Source organism: Corvus cornix, chromosome 17, assembly GCF_000738735.6.
Source record: "Corvus cornix cornix isolate S_Up_H32 chromosome 17, ASM73873v5, whole genome shotgun sequence".
NCBI classification, from domain to species: domain Eukaryota; kingdom Metazoa; phylum Chordata; class Aves; order Passeriformes; family Corvidae; genus Corvus; species Corvus cornix.
The window spans coordinates 2,291,725-2,319,502 of record NC_046346.1 but is presented as its reverse complement, the minus strand read 5'-3'; the positions used below and the strand labels follow the sequence as shown (position 1 = coordinate 2,319,502).

The 27,778-nt window shown below is 42.5% G+C and overlaps 1 protein-coding gene across 2 annotated transcripts; it reads left to right on the top strand.

Moving 5' to 3' along the window:
* The first annotated feature begins 215 nt into the window (after positions 1-215).
* CAMSAP1 (calmodulin regulated spectrin associated protein 1) lies at positions 216-27,489 on the top strand. 2 transcript variants are annotated; one of them, XM_039561960.1, is made up of 19 exons: positions 216-340; positions 986-1,148; positions 10,082-10,344; positions 10,532-10,693; positions 11,317-11,397; positions 12,339-12,371; positions 15,624-15,765; positions 16,734-16,873; positions 16,974-17,070; positions 17,490-17,667; positions 18,269-18,363; positions 18,724-18,808; positions 19,176-21,612; positions 22,303-22,439; positions 22,529-22,737; positions 22,823-22,925; positions 23,261-23,376; positions 23,636-23,754; positions 24,040-27,489. In XM_039561960.1, the coding sequence occupies exons 2-19, from the start codon at positions 986-988 to the stop codon at positions 24,340-24,342; spliced, it is 4,863 nt and encodes a 1,620-aa protein (XP_039417894.1). In that variant the 5' UTR covers positions 216-340; the 3' UTR covers positions 24,343-27,489. The 2 variants fall into 2 exon arrangements, with proteins under 2 accessions (XP_039417894.1, XP_039417893.1); XM_039561959.1 differs by lacking the exon at positions 216-340 and adding an exon at positions 535-613.
* Positions 27,490-27,778: the final 289 nt, after the last annotated feature.

The window sequence follows — 27,778 nt, the reverse complement described above, 5'->3', positions numbered from 1 at the left end:
GCGCTCCCACCTCCCTCCCCGCTCCCTCCCGCCTCTCCCTTTTCCCGCCGAGCGCGCGCCCCTGGCCGGGCGAGGCGGGAGCGGCGGCTGGAGAGGGAGCGGGCGCGGGCGCGGGCGCGCGCGCGGGGCGGGAGGCGGGCGCATGCGCGCGCGCGCGCGCGGCCCCGAGCGCTGTGGCAGCCGCGGCCCCTCGGCGGCGGCGGCGGCGGCTCCGTCCGTGCCTCCCGCACCGGCACCGGCGCCGGGCTCGCCGAGCCTCCCCAGCCCCGCCCCGCCGGGGCTCCGGGCACTGCCGTGCCCCCTTCCCGCGCCGGGGATGAGGCAGCGGTAGCGCGGCAAGGTGAGGCGGCGGGGCCTGCAGGCCGCGGCGGGCGGGGGGGAGCGGCGGCGGCGGCGGGGGCTCGGCGGGGGCCTGCGCGGAGCCGGCGCCGGGTGGGCTGCGCCCCCGCCTCCTCCGCCCTCGCCGCCGCCGCCGCCTCCTCCTCCGCCCGGGTGGGGCGGGGATGCGGGGAGGGGGCGCCGCCGGCCCCCGGCGCTGCTCGGCCGGGCCATGGGCGTGCGGGCGCGGAGCCTCTGCTGCTTCTCGGGGGCGAGGCGGGGGAAGGAGCCGCAGGTGCTGCCCTGGCTCTGCCCCTGCCCCGGCGCGGCCCCGCGGGCGGGGAGGGGGCGGCGGTACCTGCCCTCATTGTTCGGGAGAGCCCCATCCTTCCTTTATCCCATCGGCAGGTGACGGGGCTGCGCCTTTCTCCGCTGCCTCGGCCGGGGGCTCGCCGAGCCAGGCCCTGCCCTTGACAAAAAGGGATGCTCGCCCCGGGCTCCGATGCCTTTTGATTTCCGAGTGGCTTTGGAATCGCTACATTAGCCCTCCCGATGGAAATCCCGAAGGATGTCGGGCCTGTTGTGTGCAGCCTGGCCAGCCCCTCTCCTGTGTGCCTTTAGAATCGTCGGCTCGTGTAAAAGTCTCTGCCTTTTGTTTTTGTTTTAGATGGTGGATGTTGATGTTTGTGCGGGTGGAGATAGTACCAGAAGAAAAATGGATGCTCTGACAGATAGTGCAGTTGAGATTGTCCCTTTGGAGCTCTATGATTCAGCCAGAGCAAAAATAGCTGCTAATCTACAATGGATCTGTGCTAAAGCCTACGGAATAGGTAAGATCACCTCTGTCAAGAAGTCATTCTTGATTTTGTTCTTACTTTTTCTGTCTCCCCTGCTGTTCCAGGAGTAATTACATTTGGCTTTGTTTTAAATATCAATAATATGGCAGCCTGTTCTCTTGTAATACTGTTATCTCTGCTGGTACCTTAAACAGGAATAACGGGACTATATGAGATGCCCTGAATCAGCAAACCTAATGGTGAACGCTCCCAGATGGTGCTTGGCAAGAATTGCCAACCTCAAAACGTTTAAATCCTTGCTTTAGCTAAGCAGACTTTGTTCCGCAGAGCTTTATGTCATTGCTTGCAGGCCCCGAGCCCCTCCAGGCTTTAGGTGGTTCCTTGTCTGGTCATCTTGGCCAGCGGATGCTGGGACCTTGACACCTTTTGTGTGCTCAGTTAGGACTTCTTTTTCTGTCAGCTTGTGGTTTTACTTCCAAAATGATCTAAAAAGTAATTCATTTATGTTCAGCAGCATTTTTCTTTTATGGAAAGAAATGTTGAATGAGCAGGTGTAGTTTGGGTGCTGTGACATTAAAGAGCAGGTTGTAGGTGACAGAGGAGTTCTTCCTTTCCTCATATTGTCATAAACTTTTACTGTCAAACGTGGAAAAATAAATATTCTTGGAGTGTACTTGTACAGTGTTTTCTTGGCAGCTATTGAAATTTGCTTTTTTGTTTTGAACTAGATCTGTCTCAATGTACAAGATACCTCTCAAGTTTAAGTAGCTTCATTATGAAGAAACAGGGTGCAATACTAGTGGGTTTGTTTTATCCAGAACAAAAGATATAATAAAAACATGCATAGAGTCTTGTTTTGGAAAATGAGGTGGCCCTGTTAATCTAAGTCTAATTCTCCAAACTCATAATATGCTTAATGGATTAGCACTGGCTTACTTGGTGACAAGGCTGAAGAAAAGTGGTCCATTCCTGCCATTAAATATTAATTCTTGCTGGAATATTTCTCTAAATTATTTTTCTTTTTAAACATTTCCAGCCCTGTCAGTGTCCCCTTCATCTTGGTGATTGTGGGCAAAAGAAAATCAGGGGTTTACAGTGTTTAATGTATTTTGTAACAAGCAACAAGACGCAGAAAAACCCCACGGATCAGATGATGTTTGAAAATGTGGGAATTTGGGGAGGCTGTCAGGGGAGCATTGAAAACTTAAAAGAGCAGAACAGGCACTTCCTCATGTAAATATTTCTCAGTTACTGGAATTGTTTGTAACATTTCCTGAAACTTTTTAGCAGTCTGTGATAAAATGGCTATTCCAGACCTGGGGATGCACTATTTATATTGTGACTTTGTTTCAAAGGAAAGCTGATCCTAGATGGGAAGGGACTGGCACGGATCCTACGCTGCAGCGAGAGCTCGGTGGCCTCGTGCTGCTGGGTGGTGTCTGCTCCGGCACTCAGGGTTGTGTCTGAACCTCATGGACCAGTTAATTGCTTAATGGCAAGTCTGTTTATGCTCCTGACAACACAGGTTGTAAAAGTATTTGGCTTTCCTGTGACTAAAAGCTGAAAAGAAACAGCTTTTCCCATGGCAGAGCTGTGATCTCTGGCTGCAGCAGCCTCTGCCAGTTTTTCTGCTTGCATTTAGGCTTGTTCAGATTGCAAACAACAGAAGCTAAATGCCACAAACAATAGGAAAAAGTAATTTTTTCCCCAGTGAGTAAGGATTGGTGTCCGTGCGTGTCTTTGCAGGAATGTGGCCCGTGGAAATGTAGTTTGATTTTTGAAATGGCTCCTGCAAGTCGCTGTCACATGTTAGCCATTACTGCTGGAATAGCATTGCACAATCCCTAGAAATTTATAAACCTCTTTAATTCATAGAGAGATGGGTTTAAGAAGGTTTCCTGTGTGATTAAAATTTTGAATAATACTTGAATTTAACACATTACTTGTCATCTCTCAGGGTTGTGTTGTAGTTTTAAGATACTGGATGTTGTTCAGTGAGTCTTGGGCAACTACAATCGTGATTTTATTATATAAAATCTCACTATGCAGATTAAAGGGTTTGAGGACATGTTATTATTTTAGACTTATTTCTGGTTAATTTGGTAAAAAAAAAGCTTATCTGTTTGTAATATTAAAACATTTCTGTTCTGAAGTAAATCTTACCAGGCTTCCATAACTGCCTTCAAGTGAATGAGTATTTTTCTGAAATGTTAGATTTGGATTTGATTTATGAATTGACATAATTTTGTGCCTGATCTTTCAAATTCTGGTGCATTTCATTTTCATCTGGGTAAGGCTGAGTTCGTGGTGAAGAGTGGAAAGGGTGAAGAACAGGAATTGGATGCTGGTGTAGACTGTTACTGAAAGTCATTCATCCCTGCAGGTTTTACCTGCAGCTGCATTCTCTCTTTGCCGTTAAAGGATATTTGAATTCTCCACTTCTAAGCTGGCATTTAAATAGGAAAATTCTTCATCCTTTGTTTTCTTTTCCTCAAGGACAAATCACTGGGAACATGCATGACAAATAATTAGAAGTCCTAGTTTGGGCTTTGTTTTATTTGATGATGCAAGATGATGTAGTCCTGCTTTTTTTTTTTTTCCCCCTTCTGGCCATGAAAAGAGAATTTTGGTAGCCAAACAACTGAGCAGCTACACAAACACGGCAAGACAACCCCTCTTCTTGCACAGGAATTGGGCTGGATGATTTGTTCCTGGAAACCTGCAGCTCCTGGCTATGGTGGATGCCTGGCTGGCACAGATGGGCTCCAGAGGGAGGTCCTACAACTGCTTGTCTGAATTCCAGAAAACAGAGGGGAAGGATGTCATGAAGGAAGGTGTTTCTCCATTCGGTGTCATCCATCTCCCCAAATAAACCTGGGAGTACTGACACAGATCACTCTTGGTCTGAGCACATCTGGAAACCTTCTGTACTCTGGAAAGATTCGAAGTCCCTTTAGCTGAGACAGTGGTTTGAGAAAATGGAGTTTAATTAGACCAGAATTATCTTTTTTATCCTCAAACTTTGATGAGAACCAAACAGCCACTTCAGAGAATTCTAATTCCTAATGTTAAAGGGGTTGAGGAGCAAAGCTGCCACTGAGTGTAGGGAACTTCAGTTCACAGGGGGTGAGCATGGGAGGGCTGGGGAGGCTTGGCAAGCCCTCCATGGGGAGATCACTTTTCCACAGTCACTGGAATAATCCAGATTGCCAAGCAGGAATGAGGCCACGCAGAGCAGTGGGAAGTGGACCTGGCCCTTCAGCCCTGCTGGCCCCTCAGGCTCTGAGCAACAGCAGTTGCAAAGAACAAACTCAGGACGGTTTTATTTGGTACCACCTGGGAAAACAGACAATGACAACGAAAAATTCTGGTTTCTCAGCAGATTTAGTGTGGCATTAATTTATGTGTAGGAATTGTTTTCCATCATCATGGCTATAATACTAAAATTTAGATACTGAAGGATGTGAAAGTCTCTCAGTGTTGCAGCTTGCTGTGAACACTGGGTTCTTTCCAACCCTTTCCATAGCAGATGATGTTGCTCCTGTAAAACACTGTGCAAAATTCAGATTTTTCAAAAGGGACCTGATGGTTTTACTTATTTATTAGGACTGGGAGCTTTATATAGTTTCCAGACTTAATGCTGACAGTAGCCTGAAACCTTTGGCAAGATGCAGACAGGAAAGCCAAGGACTAATGGAATGCATTGGAGGGGAAATGTAAGTTTGTCTTTTTTTGGTCTTTGAGTACTTTAAATTTACTTGCTAAATAAGGCTTTACAGTACTGTAATAGCTCCCCACAGGTACCACTTGGTAGAGGCAGTGTGAGAATGTTTCCTGGGCTAAATTCCCTAAATCCCTGGATTCCCTGCTTGCCTTTGTCAGCTTTCTTCTCAGGTGGGTAATAAAAATACTTTTAAGAAAGCTGTTGTGTTTAGCAAATATGAACAGTTAAACGTTTGTTTCTTTAATAGCACCTGTTTGATAAACACTGAGTATTATTGTGTGAAGTTTACAGGGGTGAAGGATTCCATAATTATTATTTTGTCTCTTCTGCTTTATCCAGGTTTGTGGCTTTATCCTTGATCAAAAGATATGGTAATAAGTGCAGTCACTCTCCCGGCAGTTTGCAAAGCCTTTAGCTTGGGGTTTTTCCTGCCTGTTGTATGTAAATTTTCATGTGTCCTATTACAGATCACTTACAGGCTTTAGAATTCAGTGCTGTAATGAGAACCAACACAGAATGTTTATATTCTGGTGGTCTTAGTGCTGAGAAGGTGTAGTTTGTGCTCATGCTCTGCAGCTTGGAGGACATTCACCCAGTGCTGAATAATTCTGGGAACAGATACTGATACTAACGAAATCCTACTCAGAATTTGAATAAGCTTCGTGCTGTTTACCAGGACAGCTTGGCTCCCTTTCCATGTGAAACCAGTTCTTCGTGCTTCTGGAGGTAAAATAACATCTGGGGTGTATCCACCCCGTCAGTTCAAAGGATAAATCAAATTTGTTCAGATTGCTGTATTTTTCTTTATCAAGTCATAATCAGGTGGTTGTCTTTGAACAGGTTTTTGTAAGTGAGATGATAATGAAATGGTCCCTCCCCTGAAGCAAGGAGAGTCTGGCAATAATTGTCTCTCTGACAGTTGTTGCAAGTGAAGTTATTTTTGTAATCCTCTCAACGATTTTGTACTTGATGATTTATACTCAGAACTGACAGTTTTTGAGAGATTGGGACTCATTGATATGATGGAACAGACCAAAAGAATTGCTGAATGAAAAATCATAGTTCTTTATTTTTGAGTCCTTCATCTCTTACAAAAATAGGCAGTGGAGGTATCTCCCCATTAGGCCCAGCAGGGCAAGAACACTTGAGAGTTTCTGCTGCTGAAACTTGGAAAAAGTATTATATTCCTTTGTTTTTTTGTAAGTGTGGGAAGCAGCAAAAATGAGCATAAGAGTAATGTGGTATAAACTTATATCGAACTCGTGTGTGGAAGAGATCCAGTCAGCTCTGATACTGAGGGTAGGGTGGTAAATTCTTCAACAATTCTTGTTAGAAAACTTAGGGCAAACTGAATTAATGATGTTCACCTTCACAGAGCTGATTGCCTGTTAGGTACTGTTGGTTTTAAGTTACTGTAAAACCACTGGTGCCTTTTGAACCCCTCAGTTTGTCCAAAATTGGCAGCTCTAAAACTTGTGTTGAAGTTGATGCAAACATTTGACTGGGGAAACAACTCAGAAAGCACATCAGGAAAAGCAGGAGGTGTTTGCAAGCTTTTCAAAGGTGACTTCCTTTGGGAATTAAGATGGTGTTGGAAGCTTTTTTATAAGCAAAAAATAAGGACAATTTGGTTTCCTTTAGTACAATTTGTTAAATTGCTTGAGCAGAAATTTTTATAGCTATAGCTTAGGTGTTAATTTCTCAGAGTTTAGTTTTTCATGTTGATTTTTTCCAACGTCCAAGCCATAAATGTGTAAAAACTCAAGTTTTAATGAGCAGAACTTTTCTAACCTCCAAGTTCAGTTATAGGTCATGGAGAGAAGGTGTTGGAAAAGATGCTGATAGAAACTGGGACTTGGAAAGCCTGGGACATTTTCTTCAAAAAGAGCATTGGCACATTCTGTAGTGAGGCAAGGAAAAAGCATGTGACACCTGGAGTTTGTCTGATCCCTAAAAACTGGGGAGAAAAGGTGTCCATGATGCCAGGGGCTACTTGTGTGTCCATGGTGTGTGGTTTAAATTAGCACTGGGTCAACTCTGGTGGTGTGTAGTTGTCCTAAAAGTGACGAGGTATTCCTGAGATTTCTGGCAGTGTGGGAATGTTGTCATTTTTAAGGGGGGTCAGAGAATAAGCAGCCCTGGGTGCTGCAGGTGTTTACTGTGGCACTGTGCTGCAGGTAAGAATATTTAACAGATGTGAAAGGTAAGATCAGTGTCTTCAGTTGCACTTTCAGATGCAGATTTCAAATATTGAAGACACGTCTCAATTCAAGCCCTTTTTTGTCTGTTCTGTGTTACCCCATTTGAGATAACTGCATCATGTACACATCATCAACTCTATTTAGAAGTTTCTCAACTCAGAATTACACACTTATTTAGCATCCTGTTTGCATTGCAGGTTTTTTTTTTTCTTATTTGTGCCTGCCATTATGTCCAGCATTAAATAAAAATGAATTAAATAGTAAAGTTAGCATTGCCACTCCTGAGCTTTGATGTGGTTTTTATATCTTAATTTTTTTGTGGATCATTAGTTAGGACATAAATCAGCTACAGGACTGCTCCTGTGTGTGACAGACAGAAGTGTTGTATGTACTACTGTAAAAAATTAACCTGGGCAAGTGTTTACAGTGAAATAAATTGCAATTATGGGAGCATTAATGTTGATGAATAACTTCCTGTGATAGTCTTCAAATTATTAATCCTGGTGCTGAAAGTTATTCCCACCCAGCCCTACCCTTAATCCTGGTCAATCCAAATCCATTCAGTCCTTAAGCAGTTATATGGAGATCAGAAATGTGAAATTAGAGGACTTTTTAGTGTAAGAGAAAAATATTTCAGGTTTCTTGACTGGACTTTCAGATTGAATTACAAGATTCAAATTGGGTTTTTTCCCTGTTTTTTGTCTGTGTGTTTGTTTCGGGTTGTTTGTTTGGGGTTTTTTTTTAACATATTGATTTCTGTGACATGGAATCTCCTCGCTAAGAACTAGATCCATTTAGTGCTAGAAAAGGCTTTTAAAAATCATTGAAATGGAGCTGGTTTAATCGGAAATTGATGTGGGAGGTCTGCCTGCCCCTGTCACGCGGGAGGCTCAGCACCACGCTCCCATGGCCTGTCCTGTGTTAATAATGTGTGTAAAGACCCCAATCCTATAGAGTGGATCCCTCCTGGGCGTTTTAGTGTTGCAGAGAAACCTTTTTGCTCGCTGTGGTTGCAGTCTATAAAATAATCACAGTCTCTCTACCTTGTGGAGAAGGGAAAATCCCGAGGAAAACCCGGCCTGTGCAAGGACTGTGGGGCAGGGGATGTCTTGGAGGGATTTCAGGGCTCTTTGTCCACCCCTTCCAGCCCAGTTCCAGGCAGTCACCTCAGTTTTCCCATCAGGGCCTGGGAGCTGGTGGAGAGCAGGTGTTGGTACTAAACCCCTCATCCAAGTGCTTCAGATTTCAGGCATTTGGAATTTGCATTTTTCTTGTCGTTGTTTTACAAAAAGCCTTTAAAACTTGGAGTGGTGCTAATGCTCTGCCAGAGATGTACAACCTCATGGATCTTTTATGAGCTTGGATATTTCCTTTCACAAATAATTTTAGTACAAAGCAATGTGTCTTTGGTGTAGCTGCTTGTAATGAACTAAAATGTTGAATTATACGAGCTGCTTTGCATTTGGATTTTTGGATCTTTCCTCAGTCTTTAGAAATGGAAGCTTGAGTTCTCTATCTAGAAATGGAAATGGCCATTAAATGGAATGAGCTTTCAACAGCCTTTGATTTTAGGTCAGGTTGACTAATGTTAAGAAGATTTAAAAAATCTGAATTTATTATGTATTTCACTAAAAATGGACACCCATGTTAACAAATGCTACTTAGGTAGTGCCAGTGGGTTTTATTGTGTCCCTTCCAACCATCTTCCGTAAAAAGTCACATTCAATGTCATAGAAAGGAAAAATAATTATCTTAATTTTAATAAACTTCAGAAAGATTTTGAAAAATAGGTCCAGCACTGTCTGACTAACAGGAGCTGTTAGGGCTGTTAGACAGCAGTGGTTTGCTACATATTTTTATCTAAGTGAGATGTACTTGTGGCAATAACACTCTGTCTCCATTCCTCTTCTTTATGAACATCAAGTGCTCTGCAGTATACAAATATTGTGTGGCTTATTTTGCAGTCAAAGATATGGGTAGCAGTTTCTTGGAATGGGAAAATTTAATTATTCTGGAAATGAGCTGAATGAAAAGTAAATATGCTGCCAAATTAATAATTCTTTTAAGTGTAGATGTGTATATTTAAAATGAACTGTTTAAGTGACTTTGGGGAAAGATATTCAGAGTGACTGGATAGCATTAGATAGAATTTTATGTTTGAAATTTAGGAAATGTCAGGCTTCTATTAAGACAATACACTTGAGGCTAGAAAATATTTTTCTTGGAGTTGCAGACTCTCATTATTCCTGCTCGGTTGTTATAAAGATCAATAGCTTCCAGGCTGATTACCCAATATGAGGAGAAGTATTTATTTTGGGATATAGAGCAAGATTTGAGATGTCTTGGACATATTTAGAGTGATTGGAATGTTAGTTGTTGTTAGTGCCTTTCTCTCCTGCCAGCTCGGAGCTGTGCTGGGGAGCAGTAAAAATGTGTTTACGGCTGGTGGTGTGCAAGGGTGAGGCCTTCTGTGTTGCTAATTTTAACTTCTTCTGAATTACTACACTCAGGGTCTAGACTCAGTCTGATAAAATCCTAACACAACTTGTGGAAATTGGGCCAAGGCAAAAGAAATTCATTTTTAGACTTGGTTTTGTTCTTGCTTAATCCAAGTGGAGTGGTTTTGCTTCCTAGGCTTGAATTATTTAAGGATTGAAAGCTGCAACAGTTTGTTTCAATGCTCTTGACAAAAAAAATAGATAATCAGCTCACTGGTTGGTTTGTAAAATGTTCAAGGTTTTAGTCAGATATTTTGGTCTTTTCATTCTGAATTGCCAAAATTCATCAAAAAATTGGTGGCTTAGATTTGAGACTGGCCAGCCCCTCTTGGTGACCCTGCCTTGCAGTTGTCCAGTTGCTGTGCACGGATGCTTTGGGATTTTGCTTTGAAGATAAGGCTAAACCTTGCCCATCTGACACCCATTTTAACCTGTGATCTAAACAGTTGATAATCCCAAATAAAATGTCACTACCACTAATATTCACCGATCACTTTGGGTGATGAGTGGTGCCACGTGCTGATGTTGTCTCCGCTGTTTCAGACAACGTCCCGGAGGAGCTGAAGGACCCGTTCTACATCGATCAGTACGAGCAGGAGCACATCAAACCCCCTGTGATCAAACTGCTGCTCTCCAGCGAGCTCTACTGCCGGGTCTGCAGCCTCATCCTCAAGGGGGATCAGGTGGCTGCTCTGCAGGGACACCAGTCCGTGATCCAGGCGCTGTCTCGGAAGGGGATTTACGTCATGGAGAGCGATGATACACCTGTGTCTGAATCTGATCTGGGCTCTGCACCAATCAAAATGGTTAGCTTAATTAAATCCACCTAATCATCTTCTTTTTATTTAACACTATTCAAAATAGTAAATGGAGTGAAGAGCTCTTAATTTCTAGGTCGCTAACCTTAGGAATGTTTTATTTTAAATACAGTTAGAACATACCATTTTTTAAAAGGGATTTTATTTTCCAATACTCTTTGTTTTCTTCTTTCAGAGTTCTCATATGGCAATGATTGATGCTCTTATGATGGCCTACACTGTAGAAATGATCAGCATTGAAAAGGTGGTTGCCAGTGTCAAGCGTTTCTCTACGTTCAGTGCCTCAAAAGAACTGCCCTATGATTTGGAGGATGCCATGGTTTTCTGGATTAACAAGGTAAAACTTACTTTGGGAAAAGCATGCCTGTCTTTTCTTGTCACTTCTCAGATTTTTAAAAAGGTTCAGATGAGTATCTTCCTTCTTACTTGTGCATTTCTATCATCTCTACTTTTTGCAATTTGTTTTTCTCAGGCATGAATAAAGCTGGTAAATTTTGAAAGAAGGAAAGTAATCAGGAATTAAGTTAGGAAAAACTGTAAAAATTGGATTCTTTATTTTCAGACAAGTTACTTTGAGGTGTTTTTTTGGTTGGTGGGGTTTTTTTTAGGTGAAGCACTGTTCCATGTTAAATAACAGGATGGACTTAACTGTGGCTGGCTAGAACATTTAACAGAAAAACTGAAACTTTTCCAAGGGCAGCAGTTAAGTTACTGTAATTCTTTTGAGTGCCAAGAGTCCCATTCCAAAGAGAATGTGTCCTTGCAAACCCAGGATTCCCTAGTTGTGATTACAGCTACTGCTAATAGAGAGTTGGTCTAGAAAACTGCTGTACCATGTTTTTCTGTGAACTTCTTATGTTTGTAGCGTGAATTGACCATTAAGTAACAGGAGGAAGAAGAACACTTGTGGAAACATATCCAGGTGTATTTTAATTCATTTTCTATGCTATGTCCTTTTAGGTGAACCTTAAAATGAGAGAGATAACAGAGAAGGAGATTAAATTAAAACAACAACTAATGGAAAGCCCAGGGCATCAGAAGGTAAAACAAATTTGTCTTCAGTTGTGATATTGTTGTGATATTGTGTGTGGATGATTAATGGATTTAAATATCAGTATTTTCTTTGTCAGAGAAATGTGAGGGCTCCAATCCTCAAAACTGAGATTTTCTGCATGCAGTTTGTTTTGTCTCTGTCATCAGTGCCCTTCCTTGCCTTTGAAGCCCACTGGTATCTTCTGACTTTACGTTTCAGTAGGATGAAAACAACTTGTTTCAACTTAAAATAACCTGTATCAACTGTATGTGGGTAAATATGGCTCAGCTTTCACAGCACAAAATATATGTTATATATTTTGAAAGCTCCTGGGGCATATTCTTTTTGCATGGATTATTTGTCCAATGTGTTTTTAGGGATTTATTCATGTTCTGTCCAGTAAAGGATTCTCTTGGCATTCAAATGTTATATGTGTGTGTTTGTAGTTTTTTCCAGCTTTTTCCCTTGAAATTATATCACAATGCACTAATATTGCAAAATATAGCACACTTTCATTTCTGGAGAATGTCACATAGGTCTTTCTGAAACAAAACCTTAAGATAAATTATAAATAACATATTCTTTCCTCAAATTGGCATTGGTGGGCAAGGGGCTCAAAGTGTGACATATGAATAAGGCACAGTTGTTTAATTTTCATGTTAGTGGCAGTGGTTTTTTATGTGCCTTTTATGGATAATAGTAACCTTCAGCAAAAATGAGCTGTTTAATTTACAAGCTGATGTGTGGTCTAAAGGATCCCTTGAACTATTTGACCCTATTGGCTTTTGGGTCTTATTTTAGTATCTTCAAATCTAAATTTCTAGGCTACAAGCCCTCTAAAATATGAAAGTGTTTATTGCTGAAGTGCATTTAAGTATTACTGCTTTTTAACTTGCATTGCTGATGTTCCTTTCCTGTTCCTACGTTCCTTTCCTTGCTTCCTGAGCAGTCTCCTTCCAAATGGTATTGGAAATTAGTACCTGTAAGTGAACTACTTTTACACCAGTTGTCATCCACAAAATCATGGCTTTTTAAACTTCCTCAGAGTGTTTGCTTCCATTCCAATGCTTCTCAGCTGCTCTTTGAAAAACACCTGTGTGAGCTTTTGGGTCATCAGGCTTTGTTTTCATGACACGCTTTTTGCATACTGTACAGCATACAGCATACTCACTTTGCAGCATCTCAAAATTGCTTCCACACTGCAGGAGTGAGGGAGGTGGAGTAGCAGCAAAAAAAAAATAGAAAATTACCGGTTGAAATGGTTGCATTTGCTGGGTTTTGTTGTCAGTAGGAACTGATCACAGCGCTGAGGTGAGAGAAAAGCTGGGCGGCTTAAATGGCTGCCTAATCTTGGAATCCATAGTTAAGATACTCAGATGTTTGTGCTTAAATAATGCTCTTACACTGCTCCTGCACCTGCTCTGGTGCAGATTTGTAAATCTGTCAGAGCCAGAGCACTGCTGTTCACTGAGGTGGGGTAGGAGATTTGCCAGGCCGGTTTGGATCCGGTGGGAGAGTTGCTGGGATTGCGTGCTCAGTTAAGGAGCCTGAGCTGGCGCAGTGGGAGGGAAGACAGTTCACACGTTGGAACAAAATGCTGCTTCTGCTTTGTGCTGAACTGTGAAATTGGAATAGCAATTCCACTATATTTTAAAAAATCCAACAAAATTGTGCTTCTAGTACGGAATCCTGCTTTTTTTTTTTGTCTGACTTTTCTGGGTATATTTCAACTGGCAGAGCCTTTCCTTTGTTCCTTTGCGTTCCTTAGCTTTGATACCCTTTCTCCTGCCCTTGCAGGAGCTGGTGTTACTCATTTTCTCTCTGGGAAGATGAGCTGTGTCTCAGTTGTTAATTCCAAAGGGCAGAGCACTTGGAAAAGGCAGGTGTGATCAGGCAGTTTCCCCATGATCACTCTGCCTTCCCACAGAGAGCTCAGGCCCACTGCAGCCTCCTAATCCTTTGTTTGTTTGAACCAAATCTGTAGGCTGCAGTAAAAACTTTAAATATCTGAAATTAAAGGAAGTAATAAACAAAGGTTGTCTCACTTCTAGCCCACCGAGATTTTAGTGGCTTACTGACAGATTTTGCAGTCTCCAAAGTTGTTGTCAGATTCTGTCAATTCTGTGCTTTTTTATTTTGTGATTTTTGGTTGGTTGGGGGTTTTTTTTCAATACAGAATTATCTCCATTTCAGTAGCACCATTTCTGCAATTATTGCATACAGATATCATTCATTGTATGCATGAGCAGGAGGGTTACAAACCACAACACTCAGCTTAGAAAAGAAGGAAGAATTCAGAATTTTCAGTATAAAAGACTGAATGGTTCAGAGAATAATATTTGAGCGAAAAATAAGGATTTAAATTAAGTCCATAAAACCCCTCTTTGATAAATTTGTGGGGTTTTTCACTAAAGCCAGAAGAAACAAGGAATTTTTACACATTTTAGTTCTTGATATTGACTGTTGTTGGTTTAAATTCCGTTTAAGCCTATTGGAAAAGAAATATTTGTATCTACTTTAACTACAGGAGGAATTAAAAGTTTAAAAAGAATTTCAGAAAGTGTTTTTTTTTTTAATATGCTTACTTTAAGTGGATAAATGCTGACCCTTTCAAGCTAACCAGTTCACCTTGTTATGCACACTTCTCTTACCAGACTTAATGAGCACATTTCCAGTGCATAATGGATGTTGCTGATGCCTTTGATTTGTTTCTTGTTTGAATAATCACCATCCTATATCTCACTATTTCTTTTTGTGTAAGCCTGATCTGATGCATGCCCTATCGCACTGCATGCTGGAACCAGTGGAATATGCTCGTGTGGTACAGTATGATTCCCATTCCATTACATCTTTGTGGAGTGCTCCAGGCTGGGGAAAAACCCAATTTGCACCTGGTAAAAGGACAGGAAAAATAGCATTAGCATGCAGAGATAGCTTTGAGTTCCTTGGGAAACTTAGCATAACATGTGCAAAACAAAGAAAAGAAACTGGTTCTCATTGCTCCAAGCGATGTTCATTGCTCGGAACAGATTTTTTCACAGCCTGTGCCATCCTGAATTGACACCTAGGAGTGTGTGTGTGTGTGTGTGTGTGTGTGTAGAGCTTTCCCAGGCTGGCTTGGGAAGTGTAGGATGCCATTGGTAAAACCCAGCTTTCCTCTGATGATTCAATATGTGACTGGTGTGTCTGCACAGCAGATGAGAGGTTCTGTTAAATGCCAGTGATATCAGTGCCCTGAAGTGTCCAAGGGATGTTTTTCCAGCACTGCCAGGTGTCTCTGCCAGGCCCTGCAGTGCATTTTGCTTTTGCTTTCCCACCCGCTTTGCTGCTCAGTTTAGACACGGCCGCCCAGTGCAGTAGCGTGCGGATGCTCAGGAAACAGCAACCCTGGAACTTGCAAAACTTGCAAGTAGCAATGCCAAGATTTGTTCTTCAGCTGACTGGCTTTGGCAGCTCCAAACTCCCTGAGGGCTGCAGGGTGGTTTGCACCAGAGTTTGATTTTGATCTGTAGTAAATCAAGGAGAGTTTTGCTGGGGATGTCAAGGCCTCCTCCTCTCTGACTATTATGGAAAAGGCCATGTTTTTTTATTTTTGCACAATACTTGTCTTGCACACTGGCTGGCCAGATGTGCCATGTTCTGGTTCTCTCTGAGAGGACTTTGCTGTCTGTGGACACGACAGCAAATCTGTGGATGTGGGTAAAGTATGAGGGATCAGCAGCTCATCAGAATTATTTTTGCTGTGTTTTTGTTTTTCCCAAGCTTTAAATGTTTTCATGTAGCTATCCGTGTCTCTTTCTTTGGATCTGCTGCATTGCTGCATCTGTTTGGAAGGATTTTGAGTTAAATTGATTATAATAAGTTAAAATGTGTGAACAAAGTGAGGAATCCAGCAGCACAGATTGCTCCTGGGCATGAGGAGACTGAATGGCAGATGAGCAACCTACTCTAGTGGAAGGTTCCCTGGCCGTGGCAGGGGGTTGGGTTAGATGATCTTTAAGGTCCCTTACAACCCAAACCGTTCTAGGATTAAACAGGAAACATCACTTCCTTCAGAATTGGCTTCTACAAGGAGAAAAGCACAAGTTTGTCTGGTTTTGACTGGGGGCAGAATGCCAGAGAGGATCCACCGAAAAGAGTTTTCAATGCTTAACACAGATTCCTTTTTCTTTGCCTTTTTTTGGGTCTTTTTTGCCTCTTTAGCATCGTGTGAACCCTTGTTTTCTCTCGGTAGGTGCGTTACAGAAGAGACCACCTCTCCAGCAGGCAGTTACCCTACTTCCCTGTGCTGGAAGATCTGATGAAGGATGGTAGCGATGGTGCTGCTCTTCTAGCTGTGATTCACTATTATTGTCCAGAGCAAATGAAACTGGATGGTATGTAATAAAGGTTTTGAGGGGAAAAAAGGAATAAAAGGCTTCAGGCTTTGAAAGCTGAACTAGAAATACATTAAAAATTAAAAATGCAGCACATCTAATAGGTGGTGGACTATGGCAAGTTGGAGGCAGGTCACCTATGGAATCTGCATTTAAAAAATAATCTCTCTTCCATCTTTTTTTTTTTTACTTACTGTATTTAGATGACTGTGCTCTGTGTATTATGAGCTACAAAAGAATCCTTTCTTTTCCAGCTTTAGCTATGTGGCTTTCTTTGCTGAAGTAACTGAGCTTGGTTTCAATACCATAAAAGAGGAGTACATGTCCACCACTGTTAGCTGATAATTCTCATGTTTTTCTTTAGGAGTACATAACTTGGCATTTTAAAATCTAGAGTTGAAAATAGTTTCTCTTAATCTGCAGAAACTATCACTCTTGAGCATTGCAAAACATGAGTTCTCTTTCCCAGAAAATGTTTTTCTTAATAAATCAATGTCCTTGTTGCATTAATTTCTGCAAATCAGCTTTTTGTATTGTTTTTTAAATTCTCAGATATGTTGTACCTTGCAGAGCTCCTCAATGTTTTCAGAAGGAACCAGCACTGTGAATCCTAGGAGTAACCCTTTATTATATGCAAATCAAGATGTCTGGTTTTAATTGCTTTTGTATTTTGTCATTATGTGTGTTCTCTGTAGCCTGTTTACCTTTTCTGTGGCTGTGATAGACAGAATCCCCTGTGGATTCAGAAAACGAATGCAGAATTGATACTGTTCTCTGTGGTTTCCTTCCTGCTTTTCCTGTCCCCTCTGGTATTGAGCAGGTAGAGAAATGTCACTGGTAGCCAGTAAATATCCAGTGCTGGTGTAGAGTCTGTGGAGTTCCTGTACTCAGTGTTTCTGTGAGGTGGGGGTGGAAGGGTGATCCCTTGGGACAGTGCCATAACTTACTCATCCCTCTCCCCTCCCCAGATATCTGTTTGAAGGAAGTGACATCAATTGCAGACAGCCTCTATAACATTCAGCTTTTGAGAGAATTCTCAAATGAGTACCTAAACAAATGCTTTTACCTCACCTTGGAGGACATGCTGTATGCTCCTTTGGTTTTAAAGGTAAGAAACATAACAGAGGATGTATTTTTCAGTAAAAAGTGGGTGAATCACGAGTGTTTTGTTAGTGTGAGGTGTAATTTTCCTTTTCTTTCTGTTTCAGCCTAATGTCATGGTGTTCATTGCAGAACTCTTCTGGTGGTTTGAGAATGTCAAACCAGACTTCGTACAACCAAGAGATATCCAGGAAATAAAGGATGGTAAGTTTGTAACCATGGATAGCTGACAGCATGTGTTTTAAAAAATGCTTACATTGCAGTGAAACTATTGCCCAGTGGTGTTTCCTTGGAAGCTTTGTTTCTACCCAAAGTTTATTCTTGCTGGGGATCTTTGGAAGCAGTAAAGTAGAAGGAAAATTAGTCCTAGATCCACTTGAATTCTAATTATTTGAATGGGTAGTTTTTGAACAGGTAATTTCCTCCTAAACCCACTAATTAATCATTAATTTATAACTTTCATTAAGCTCACCAGAAGATACATATTTTAAATTAAGACCAGTACTTCAGGTTTCACTGCAGTGTTGTGTCACGGTTTCCTCTGCAATCTGACAGCTTCCTGCTCTGTTCTGCCCTTTCCCTGGCCAGTGTGAGTTGTGTTAATGCTGTCCCTTTGTGCCCAGTCAAGGCAGTGATGCAGCAGAAGAGCAGCCGGCCCCCTGTCCCCATTTCCAACGCCACCAAGCGCAGTTTCCTGGCCACTCCTGCCAGCCCCAGCCCAGCAGAGCTGCAGCCCCCAGCCCAGCCAGCCCCTGAAGCCTGCAGTAGGTACTACCTGCACCCTGAGGAGCCTGACTACCTGTAAGTCAGTCTTCATATTGTTCCTCCTTCAGTTTATGCCTCTGTTTGGATAACCTGGGAATTTGTGCTGCTAGATGTTGTCATTTTGCTGCAACTGCAAGACCTTAGAGTACCTAAAGGGGCTCCAAGAGAGCTGGACAGGGACTTGCTTGGAGCAACCTGGTCTTGTGGAAGGTGTCCCTGTCCATGGCAGGGACTGGAACTGGATGGTCTTTAAGATCCCTTCCAACCCAAACCATTCTGGGATTCTGTGAAAACAAACTTAAAAGTGATCTGATGTGCAGGAAGGTTAATGACAAGGGTTTTCAGCTAACATAAGTTTCATGGTGAAATAAGTTATTTCAGCCTTTGAATTTACTATTTACATAAGCAACATCTTAGATCTGCTGTGTTTCGAAAATTAGTTGAATTCCAGGTAATAGGTTTGCTTTTGTATTGTTACATGTGAAAAACTTTTCTTTAAGGATCTTCTTAAAAATTAATGATATTATGTTTGAAAGAAGATGAGGGTGACTCACCAGTGTAACTTCACAATTCGATGTTTTTTCTGATTATAGAAAAAAATTCTTTGTAGTAATGATTTTTTGCTTTTCTGAATTAGTGGCAAAGGAGGAAGCCCTGCCTTCAGCCCTTCCCATCCACTGCTCCCTTTGAGGCAAAAGCAACAAAAATCTTTACAGGGAGAAGACAGCCCTGGTGAGTTTGCCTTGAATTTGCCTTCCAGCAGGCAATGACTGTCAATGTTAACAGAATAAAGAATTGAAATATAAGTTCATTTCTAGAAATAATTTAAAATTGTATTAAACTGCAGTAACACAAGTGGGTGAGCATGTTGAGTTCGAAAAAAATCTTAAAGATCTTTTAAGAAACTTAGTGGATTTTAATTTTTTTCAGGCTTTGACTGTGTCTCTCCAGTGGCAGCTGCAGCAAATCTGTTTTCTGCTGCCATCTGTTGGGGAAGGAGTTGGTTCTGTTTCTAGATTTGCTATTAAATGAGGTAAAAGTGCTGGTTTAAAGACCATTTCTAAACTGTTACCAATTTGAAAACCATTTCAGGCCATCGGCACCGTTCAAATTCTCTGACCCGCGTTGATGGGCAGCCACGAGGGGCAGTTCTGGCGTGGCCAGAGAGGAAACCCAGGTAAGGGAGACATTTATTTTTTTACAGCATTGCTTGAGGAAATGATACTGTGACAAATTTGATTGTGGTAATGTGGTATCACTGCCCTAGAACTGCACTGACAGTCGCTTAATTTTGTTTCCTCTTAATGTGCACTTTCAGAGCTGACTGATTTTAGATTTGCAATTGAAAATGCGTCAGATTTTCAGGAAGTGCTGTTGAAAATGGAAGTGTCAGAAGTTGCTGCTTGGTATTGCTGGTCACTTATGATACAGGATGCATTTTTAAAATAAAACAACAATTTTAGCTTTCTGTATCGTGGTCTTTATTTCAACAAATTGCACCTTGTTGTGCTTGAGTGTCAGTAGACTCTTCTTATCTCTTCTAGGCCTCTGTCTCAGCCAACACCGTTTGCTCTTCATCATTCTGCCAGTACTGATGTGGACCCTGGTTCTGGTGACAGCATTAGCCTGGCCAGATCCATCAGCAAGGACAGTCTTGCTTCCAACGTTGTCAATGTAACCCCCAAAAATCAGCCCCACCCTCCATCAGTGAAAGCTAATGGGAAGAGCTTGCTGAACAATGTAGAAATGGAGGATGAAGATGAAGAGCTTATTGCAATCATCAGATCTGAAGAAAGGCCAAACCGTGGTGACCCTGAGGTGCAGAATGCAGCAGCCAGGGTGCCCAGCATAGCGGCCACAGCGTGGTCTCCAAAAACAAACAGCGACCCTTCGGACAGCAAACCCGAGAGTTTTTACCTGGAGCCTTTAATGCCTGCAGTCCTGAAACCAGCCAAGGAAAAGCAGGTCATCAATAAAGAGGATGAGTGTGGGGAGGGGAAACAGAGGAGTTTTGTAACAAAGAGGTTAAATGAAGGACACTTGTCTTTGATCCGCAAGAAAGCAACGAGCAGTCATGGTGAGCATGACCTCAATAGGACTTTCACTCCCATTTCTAGCTCTGATTTCACTCCAGTTGCAGATCCCAGTACTGCAGATCCAGTGGCCCTGGGGGAAGCAGGTTTAGAAGCTTCCAGACCTTTGGCTAGTAGCAGTTTAGATCCTTCCTCTCAGGAGCTATCCACTGGAGGATTCTTTCTTCATGCTGCTAAACCTGATGATGAGGTAACAAGTAAAGTCAATGTGAGTTATGGGAAAGGTCTCGGCTTGCATGTTCAGGATACAACCTGGGCTATGGTGAGACAGGACTCGGAGTCGGATCTCTTGGACATGGAAGATGCTGACCAGGACTTGGTAGTCATAGACGACCATCCTATAGTCACGAAGTACATTGGTGAGGAAGAATCTGCCAAGCTGCAGGAGGATATGAAGGTGAAAGAACACGAGGACAAGGACGATGCCAGCGGCCGCTCCAGCCCCTGCCTGAGCACCATTTCCCAGGTGAGCAGCGTGTCCATGGCCAGCGGCAGCGTTCGCATGACCAGCTTTGCAGAGAGGAAGCTGCAGAGGCTCAACAGCTACGAGACCAAGTCCAGCACGAGCAGTTCCCAAAAAACCACCCCAGATGGGTCAGAAAGCTGCCCAGCACCGCTGACCACGTGGAAACAAAAGCGAGAGCAGAGCCCCAGCAGGCAGAACAAAGACAATGTTAATCTTTTAGCTTCTGAGCTGGTGCAGCTCCATATGCAGCTGGAAGAGAAACGCAGGGCGATAGAGGCTCAGAAGAAGAAGATGGAAGCCCTATCAGCAAGGCAGAGACTAAAATTGGGCAAGGCAGCTTTCCTGCACGTTGTTAAAAAAGGGAAATCTCCTGATGGTCCACAACCTATCAAACCCGAACATTTTGCAAAAGAATATTCTCGGCACAATGGGGAAGACTTAGATGAAGTTTCTTTGGGTTCCAAATCTGAGGAGTTTCTTGTGAAAGAGGAGGAGAGAGAAGAAATGCTGAATGATTCTCAAGAAGTAGCAAAAGTAAAAATGCAGGAAAGCCTTGCTTTTGCTGAGCAACACAAACCAAAAGACCCTGCTGCTATACATGATTTGGAAAAAAGTAAAATTATTTCTGTTGCCCTCCTAGAAGACAACGTGACTGAAGCGGATATAAATGAATGTGATCTTTCTATCGAAAAGCTGAATGAAACAATCAGCACCCTTCAGCAGGCCATCTTAAAGATTTCCCAGCAGCAGGAGCTGCTCATGAAATCTCCAACAGTGCCATCCCCAGGAACCAGAAGTAACTCTCAGGACCAAAAGGTGAAACCTTCGATTCATTTTGTCGAGCCCCTGTCTCCAACTGGAATGAACAGCCTGCGGAAACCGCCGCGGTTTGGCCAAGGAAGGACTCCCCGACCGGGAAGGCCATCGGAGCTGAAAGTCCCTAAGGACAGACAGCAGAATTCAGCACGTGTTAAAACCCCAACACCCAGCCTAGAAAACCTACCACACTTAAGACCTTTCCCACCCAATAGCTTGGCAAAGACACCCACAGAAATGGGACTGGAAAGCAGCCCTGATCATGGAAGTGGTTCCCAAGAGAAGTGTTTCTTTGATACCTATAGACTTCATGATGAGAGCAATCAAAGGGCACTCGTTCTCTCCACCTCCAAAGATGCAAATATTCTGTCTGAAATGAGCAAAGAGGTGAATAACAGCTTCAAGGAAGCAGGGTTGAATTCTTCCGATGCCTCAGGAAAAGAAAATGTCCCAGTGGATGAGCCCCTGAGAAGCAAGGCTAATCTCATTGAAGTAGATTTGTCTGACTTAAAAGCTCCAGATGAGGGAGAGCTTGAAAACCAGGATAGCTCCACGGATATGATTAGTGAAGGTGATCAGAAGTCTGGTGTGGGTTTTTTCTTCAAGGTAAATGTGTTACCTTTCTGTCTTTGGTTCCTGTTACACACTCACCCAGCATTAGACCTGGTGTTGCCCAGTCTCCTGATGGAGCACAGCACTCATTGGTTCTAATATTTGGATATGAAAAAGCTGCATTGGAAAACAATTGCTTTTGGAAAAAGGGAGAGAACTGCTCTCAGAACATTTAGTATCTTTAATTTGTGCTTAGCAATGATTTTTGTCAATACCTCAAATGTGCTGACATGATGATACTTTCTCTTTTCATTTCTCTTTCAAGCAGGTCAAACCAGGCTGTCTCAATCTCGGTGAATTTAATTTTGGGGTTTTTTTGTAGTGTGATTAATTTTGACTGATTGTCATTGCACTGGGATTATTTGTGGTGTCCTTCCTGGCCCACATCATAGTTGCATTGTACTTGGCAGGTCTAGAAGGTTTTGTGATGATTAAAGATACCTAAAAACAAGTCAGAGTAAGATGAACCCCTTTTTTTCTCCTCACAGACCTAAGGGAACACTAAAAACTATGGTACAATTTTTTCTTGATCAACAAGAAGTTTTGATTTACACTCCAATGTAAAGATTTCCAAAAGTAATCATTTTTCTTCAAATTTTCCTGGAATCCTCTTCAGTGTTGTGATGTCCAGCTGAATACATTATCCTCTATTCTTTAACACTCTCCATCCCTTTGGTGTTGCAGGATGAACAGAAGGCAGAAGATGAGCTGGCCAAAAAACGCGCGGCGTTCCTTCTGAAACAGCAGCGCAAGGCCGAGGAGGCTCGGCTGCGGAAGCAGCAGCTGGAGGCTGAGGTGGAACAAAAAAGGGATGAAGCTCGGTAATGATGCCCAGAAAAGAATTTCTCTTTATTTTAAGGTGAGGAAGTTGTTCCGTGCTGAATGCACTGTTCTTGTGTTCGCTTGTCAGCCGCAAAGCTGAGGAGGACCGGATACGGAAAGAAGAGGAGAAGGCTCGGCGAGAACTCATCAAGCAGGAATATCTAAGGAAAAAACAGCAGCAAATTTTGGAGGAGCAAGGGCTTGGGAAGCCCAAATCCAAGCCCAAAAAACCCAGGCCAAAGTCGGTCCATCGTGAGGAATCTTACAGTGATTCGGGGACGAAGTGTTCTTCCACACGTAAGAATCTGGATTTGTTTGCTCTCACTGCTCTGCCAATCTGCTGTAACCAAATGTGCTTGACATTTTCTCTCCTGTTTTGTAGCTGATAATTTGAGCAGTGCTCAGTCTGGTTCCAGTCTGTCTTTGGCCTCAGCAGCAACAACTGAGCCTGAAAGTGTTCACTCTGGTGGCACTCCCTCGCAGAGGTACAGCCAGCTTCCCTTGGGTTTCTCTGTGCTGGGGGATGAAATAGTGTTGGGCTCCAGTGCTGTTTGCTTCACCTCACTGGCACAATGAGAATTGCTGAATTCATCTGGTCTACGTGGCTGCCAACTGCAGTGTTCTGTACAAACATGTGATTTTGTTTTGTTTTCTCCCAGAGGAGTCAGAGTTTTGCTTTAATTTCTAGCAAGGAGAATCTGACTGTTCTGGGGAGGATAAGGGAGAATAGTCTGTTCCATTCAGGGACAGCAGCATTTCTGTGAGATTACAGGGCCAAACCCCAAAATCTTGGCATATAATTTATTTATTTCCCTCCCAGAGTTGAATCAATGGAGTCCTTGCCCATTCTGAGCAGAAATCCCAGCAGAAACACAGAGAGAGACTGGGAGAACGCTTCCACAGCATCTTCTATTGCTTCAGTGGCAGAATACACAGGTGCCTGCTTTGTTTTAGTTTAGCTTGGTTTTGTTTCATTTGTTTTATTCATTTATTATGAATACCAGGTCAGGAAAACCTGTGGTGTGTTTGATGTTATTTTTGAGAAGCTGTCAGGTGTATTTTGTTCTGTTTAATACCTCTAAAAGTAAGTCATTCTAAAAAAATAATGGGGTTCTTTTATTTTTTTCACTTTGAATGAAAATCTTTATGTTCATAAATGTAAGGCAGATAATTGTGACTTACTTATCTTCCTTAGGTCCAAAATTATTTAAGGAACCCAGCAGCAAATCCAACAAGCCTATTATTCACAATGCTATATCTCACTGCTGTCTTGCTGGAAAAGTGAATGAACCACATAAGAATTCAATATTAGAGGTAAACATTAAAATCATTAATGCACTCTCAATCAGATGGCTCTGTAATGCTGATTTCATAATCTCACTGATGTGTGAATTCCATTTCCTAAAATGTGGCTGTACTGAGGATTTTTTGCTTCCCGCGTGGAAAACACGATCCTGTATTTAGAGTTCTGCTTGGAGGTTTATGAAAGGACTGAGAATCGTAATTACTGACCTAGTGTTAAAAAACCAATTATTCAGCTTAAAGCTTGGCACAATTCTCCCTGTGAACCACCCCTGGACCTGTTTGTTTTTGCTGCAGGAGCTGGAGAAATGTGATGCCAACCACTACATCATCTTGTTCCGCGACGCCGGCTGCCAGTTCCGAGCACTTTACTGCTACTACCCCGACACGGAGGAGATCTACAAGCTGACTGGAACAGGGCCAAAGAGCATCACCAAGAAAATGATTGATAAACTCTATAAGTACAGCTCGGACAGAAAACAGTTTAACGTGATCCCGGCCAAAACCATGTCCGTGAGCGTGGATGCCCTCACCATCCATAACCACTTGTGGCAAGCCAAGCGACCCGCGGTGCCAAAGAAGAGCCAGACTCGGAAATGACACCCAGCTCCTGGGGAGAAGGTTGGCTCACTGGGATTGCATTGAAAGAAGACATGTTTACCATTTTCCTCCAGTTTGGTATGAAATGTGCAGAACCATAGACGTTTTTTAAGAAGCTTTGGAACAGAGAACCGTGGATGCAAGTTCTGGAGGATGAAGGAACATTGCCAGTGTTTTTTATGAATGATCAATCTGCTGTTACACCCAATGCTAACTACTGTGGCTTTCAGCTGACGAGGGACTGTGCATGTAGCAAGATCTTGAACAAGTGGATTTCCTTTTACTTGAAGCTTTTCATCGGTACAAATTGGGAATAATTTAATTCTCTTTCCTCTCCACCTTATTCCCTCCTTTTTCCTGGCATTCTTAAAAGTTGGCAAGCTCCGAACTTGGGTAGAAGGATTGAACAGATCTGGGGTGAAGTGCTTTGGGTTTGGTTTGGTTTTTTTAAACAGTCTTTAGGGAAATCTTCCTTTCAGACCTTTTTGAGGAACTGTTGAATACATCCAGTTGTTGTACTGTATCTACTGCCAACATAAGTCCAGCTCTCAGATTTCTGAAAAAAGCCCCAACTTGTGCTGCTCAGAACAGAGTTTACTTGCAGGATCTGTGTAGGATAAGCATTGCAAGGATTGCAAAAGCCAGTCTTTTTCTAAAAAAAAAAAAAAGTTGTTCACAAACGTAAAGATCTCTGGAATACAATCATGAAGAGGCATAACAGGTGCTACTAGCTGGAATGTGCCTGACTGAAACTTAAGGCAAGCTGAATGGAGCCCAGTGATTACTGATTTCAGTTTCAGGTCGTGTCCTAAAGATTTGTTTGCTTTAATAAAGGTGGATGCTGGTAGGTATAGAACATTTCCACTCTGAGCACGCTACTCCTGTATGATGGTGCACTTAATGATCACAGATTTTAATGTTTTTATTACATCATGAAATGTAATTCTACTTTCTTTGTCCTGTCTTTATTCTGAATGAGCAGCATGCTCTACAATGAAGAGTGTGTTATGTTTTTTATTTTGGGTGATATATTAATATATATTGATTTGTTTTTCTCATTTGAAAGCAATTTTTAAACAGAGACATTTGCATTTGTTTCAAAAGCCCAAATAAGTCGAATGGCTTGGATTTCTTTTCATGTTGAAATATTAAATCTTGAGTTATGACCTTAAAAGTCTTTGTGTTTCAGCAGATTAAATTTTTGTCTGTGGTAACAGGGTATATTTGCAGTTCCTTTTTTTTTTTTTTTTTAATTTTATTTTTAACCACTCCCATGTCTCCTTCTTGGCCCCAGCTGGTTCCTGAGTAGGTTTCTGTAGCTATATTCTAATTTAATCTGCTAACGAGCTCCTGCTCCGTGGGTTTGACACTTAATACCTGCAGCTCCTGTAGGTTCTGACTTGGGTTTGCACATGTTTACTTTTCTTTGAAGTGTTACTTGAATTTGTGTCTCTCGAGTGCAGAAGGCCCTGCCCCATCCTCGAGAGGAACTGAGCTCTGAACTCCAGTGTAATTATTGCCCTTGGAGATGATGGAAGGTACAGAGAGTTCTTGTACATAGGGGGAATTAGGGGATGGGATAAAGTACTGGGTACGTAGAGCAAAGTGAAGGTCTTCCAGTGCAGTCTCTCCATGTTTTTCCTCTCCCAGGACTCCCTGACTAGGCTGCTGCAACTTTGTAAATTATGTTAGATAGTTTGCTGCTTGTATATAATTAAAGGCTTTATGGTTTCTAAAGTGCTAAGTATTAAACACCGTCATGAGTGTAACTTTTGTTACCATGCTTTTCATGCTTGTGCTTTATTTCTCACTGTTTGATATTATAAACCATATTTATTTTATGAAACACTGAAATTTAATAAAAACCATTAACTGATTTCCTTTTTATTTCATGTGTACTTTTGTTGGTGTGACACTTCATCCCCTCCAAGAACTAATACACTTTAAAGATGTGCTGTTCTCTTGAGTAAAGCTTCACCTGCGAGGAGCTGCAATAACTTTGTGACAAGAGCTTGTTTCTCTTGACTACAGGGGGCAAGAATGGGACCAAAAAGCTCTCAGAAAATTGGGAAATAGTTTAAGGATTTATTTCATCAGACTCTTGAATCTGTCTGCTGGGGCTCCTTTGATCTGTGTAGACCCCCAGTGACAGAATTTTGGTAATTTTCTAGTCAGCATTGGGGTTTGGGTTAAATTAATGGAATTCTGAATACAGAGGATTTCTGACTGTGCTTTTAGTGACCTCATGCTTAACCCTTCACTCCCAAGGACTGAAAATCCTGATGTGTAGCACTCATAAGGTGATCTGGACCCTTTTTAGTCACCTCTAAAAATCACTGCTTAGAAAATGGGAATTTATGGACACCTGAAATCAGTGAAATGTGTGGGAATCAGCTGTTCCCTCAGTCCCAGGGGCTCTGATCCCATGGCTGGGGGCTGCCTGCAGGTAAATGGAATCAATTTGGCAACCTGCAGCTTAAGCTGCTGGTTTGGGTTGGTTTTCTCCAGGATTAGTTGGAGCCAGGGTTGTTCCCTCTGTCCAAACAAGCAGATCTGGGTAAAAACACTCCCAGCTGCTCCCAGAGGCTCTGGCTGTGCTTCCTGGGAGGAGGAGGAGAAAGTGGGAGCTCTGTCTGTGACCTCTTTCTGTTTCTTACTAACAAATCCAATAATGTGCATCTTTAAAGTGATTTTAAGTGCAATTTCTTTTTCTCAAGCTCTGTCCATCAGTCTCTGTGTTCCATGTGCTGTTTGCATCTGTACTTGGTGTGGTTTTGTCTCATTTTCATCCTGCTCTCAGGGTGGGGAGAGTTCCAGCAAAAATAGTCTGAGTTTGGAAAATACGAATTTCCTTTGAAAGCCTTCACCTACACTGGAAGGGCTGAGTGTAAAGAAAATGAAGCTGATTTTTGTCCCCACTGCACTGGGGAGTTGAGTGTAGAAATCTCTGGAATTTCTCTTCCCAGGGGTTTGGAGCTGTACTTTAAACTAAAAGTGACAGGAATGAGTTCTCAGGACTTGAATTTTCCATTTCTTTTGCTTTTCCCCCCATAAATCCCCAGAACAGGCGACTGGAGCAGTGTCAGAGCACCCCAAACCCCCCCACTTTATGTTTTATTTAATTTATTAATTAAATATAACAACGAATGAGGTGTCTCCTGTTCACTCTGAGCTGACTGTCCTGGGAATTTGGTCCCTGCTGCTCCCACCCCTGGAATGGAGCTGTCCCTATGGATGTGTGCTAAGCTGTTATCCGTGCTCTGCTTATCCAATTAAGTGGCTTGCAGTTAATTAGGGGGTTAAATGTAATTACTTTTCAGCAGATGAAGGAGAGGCAGGTGCCTGAGGGGGGTGGTTGAGGGCAGGGTCTGATTTTGACAGTGGGTTTGGGGGTCAGGACGTGCCAAACACCCTTGGGATGAGGCTGTGCTGGGAT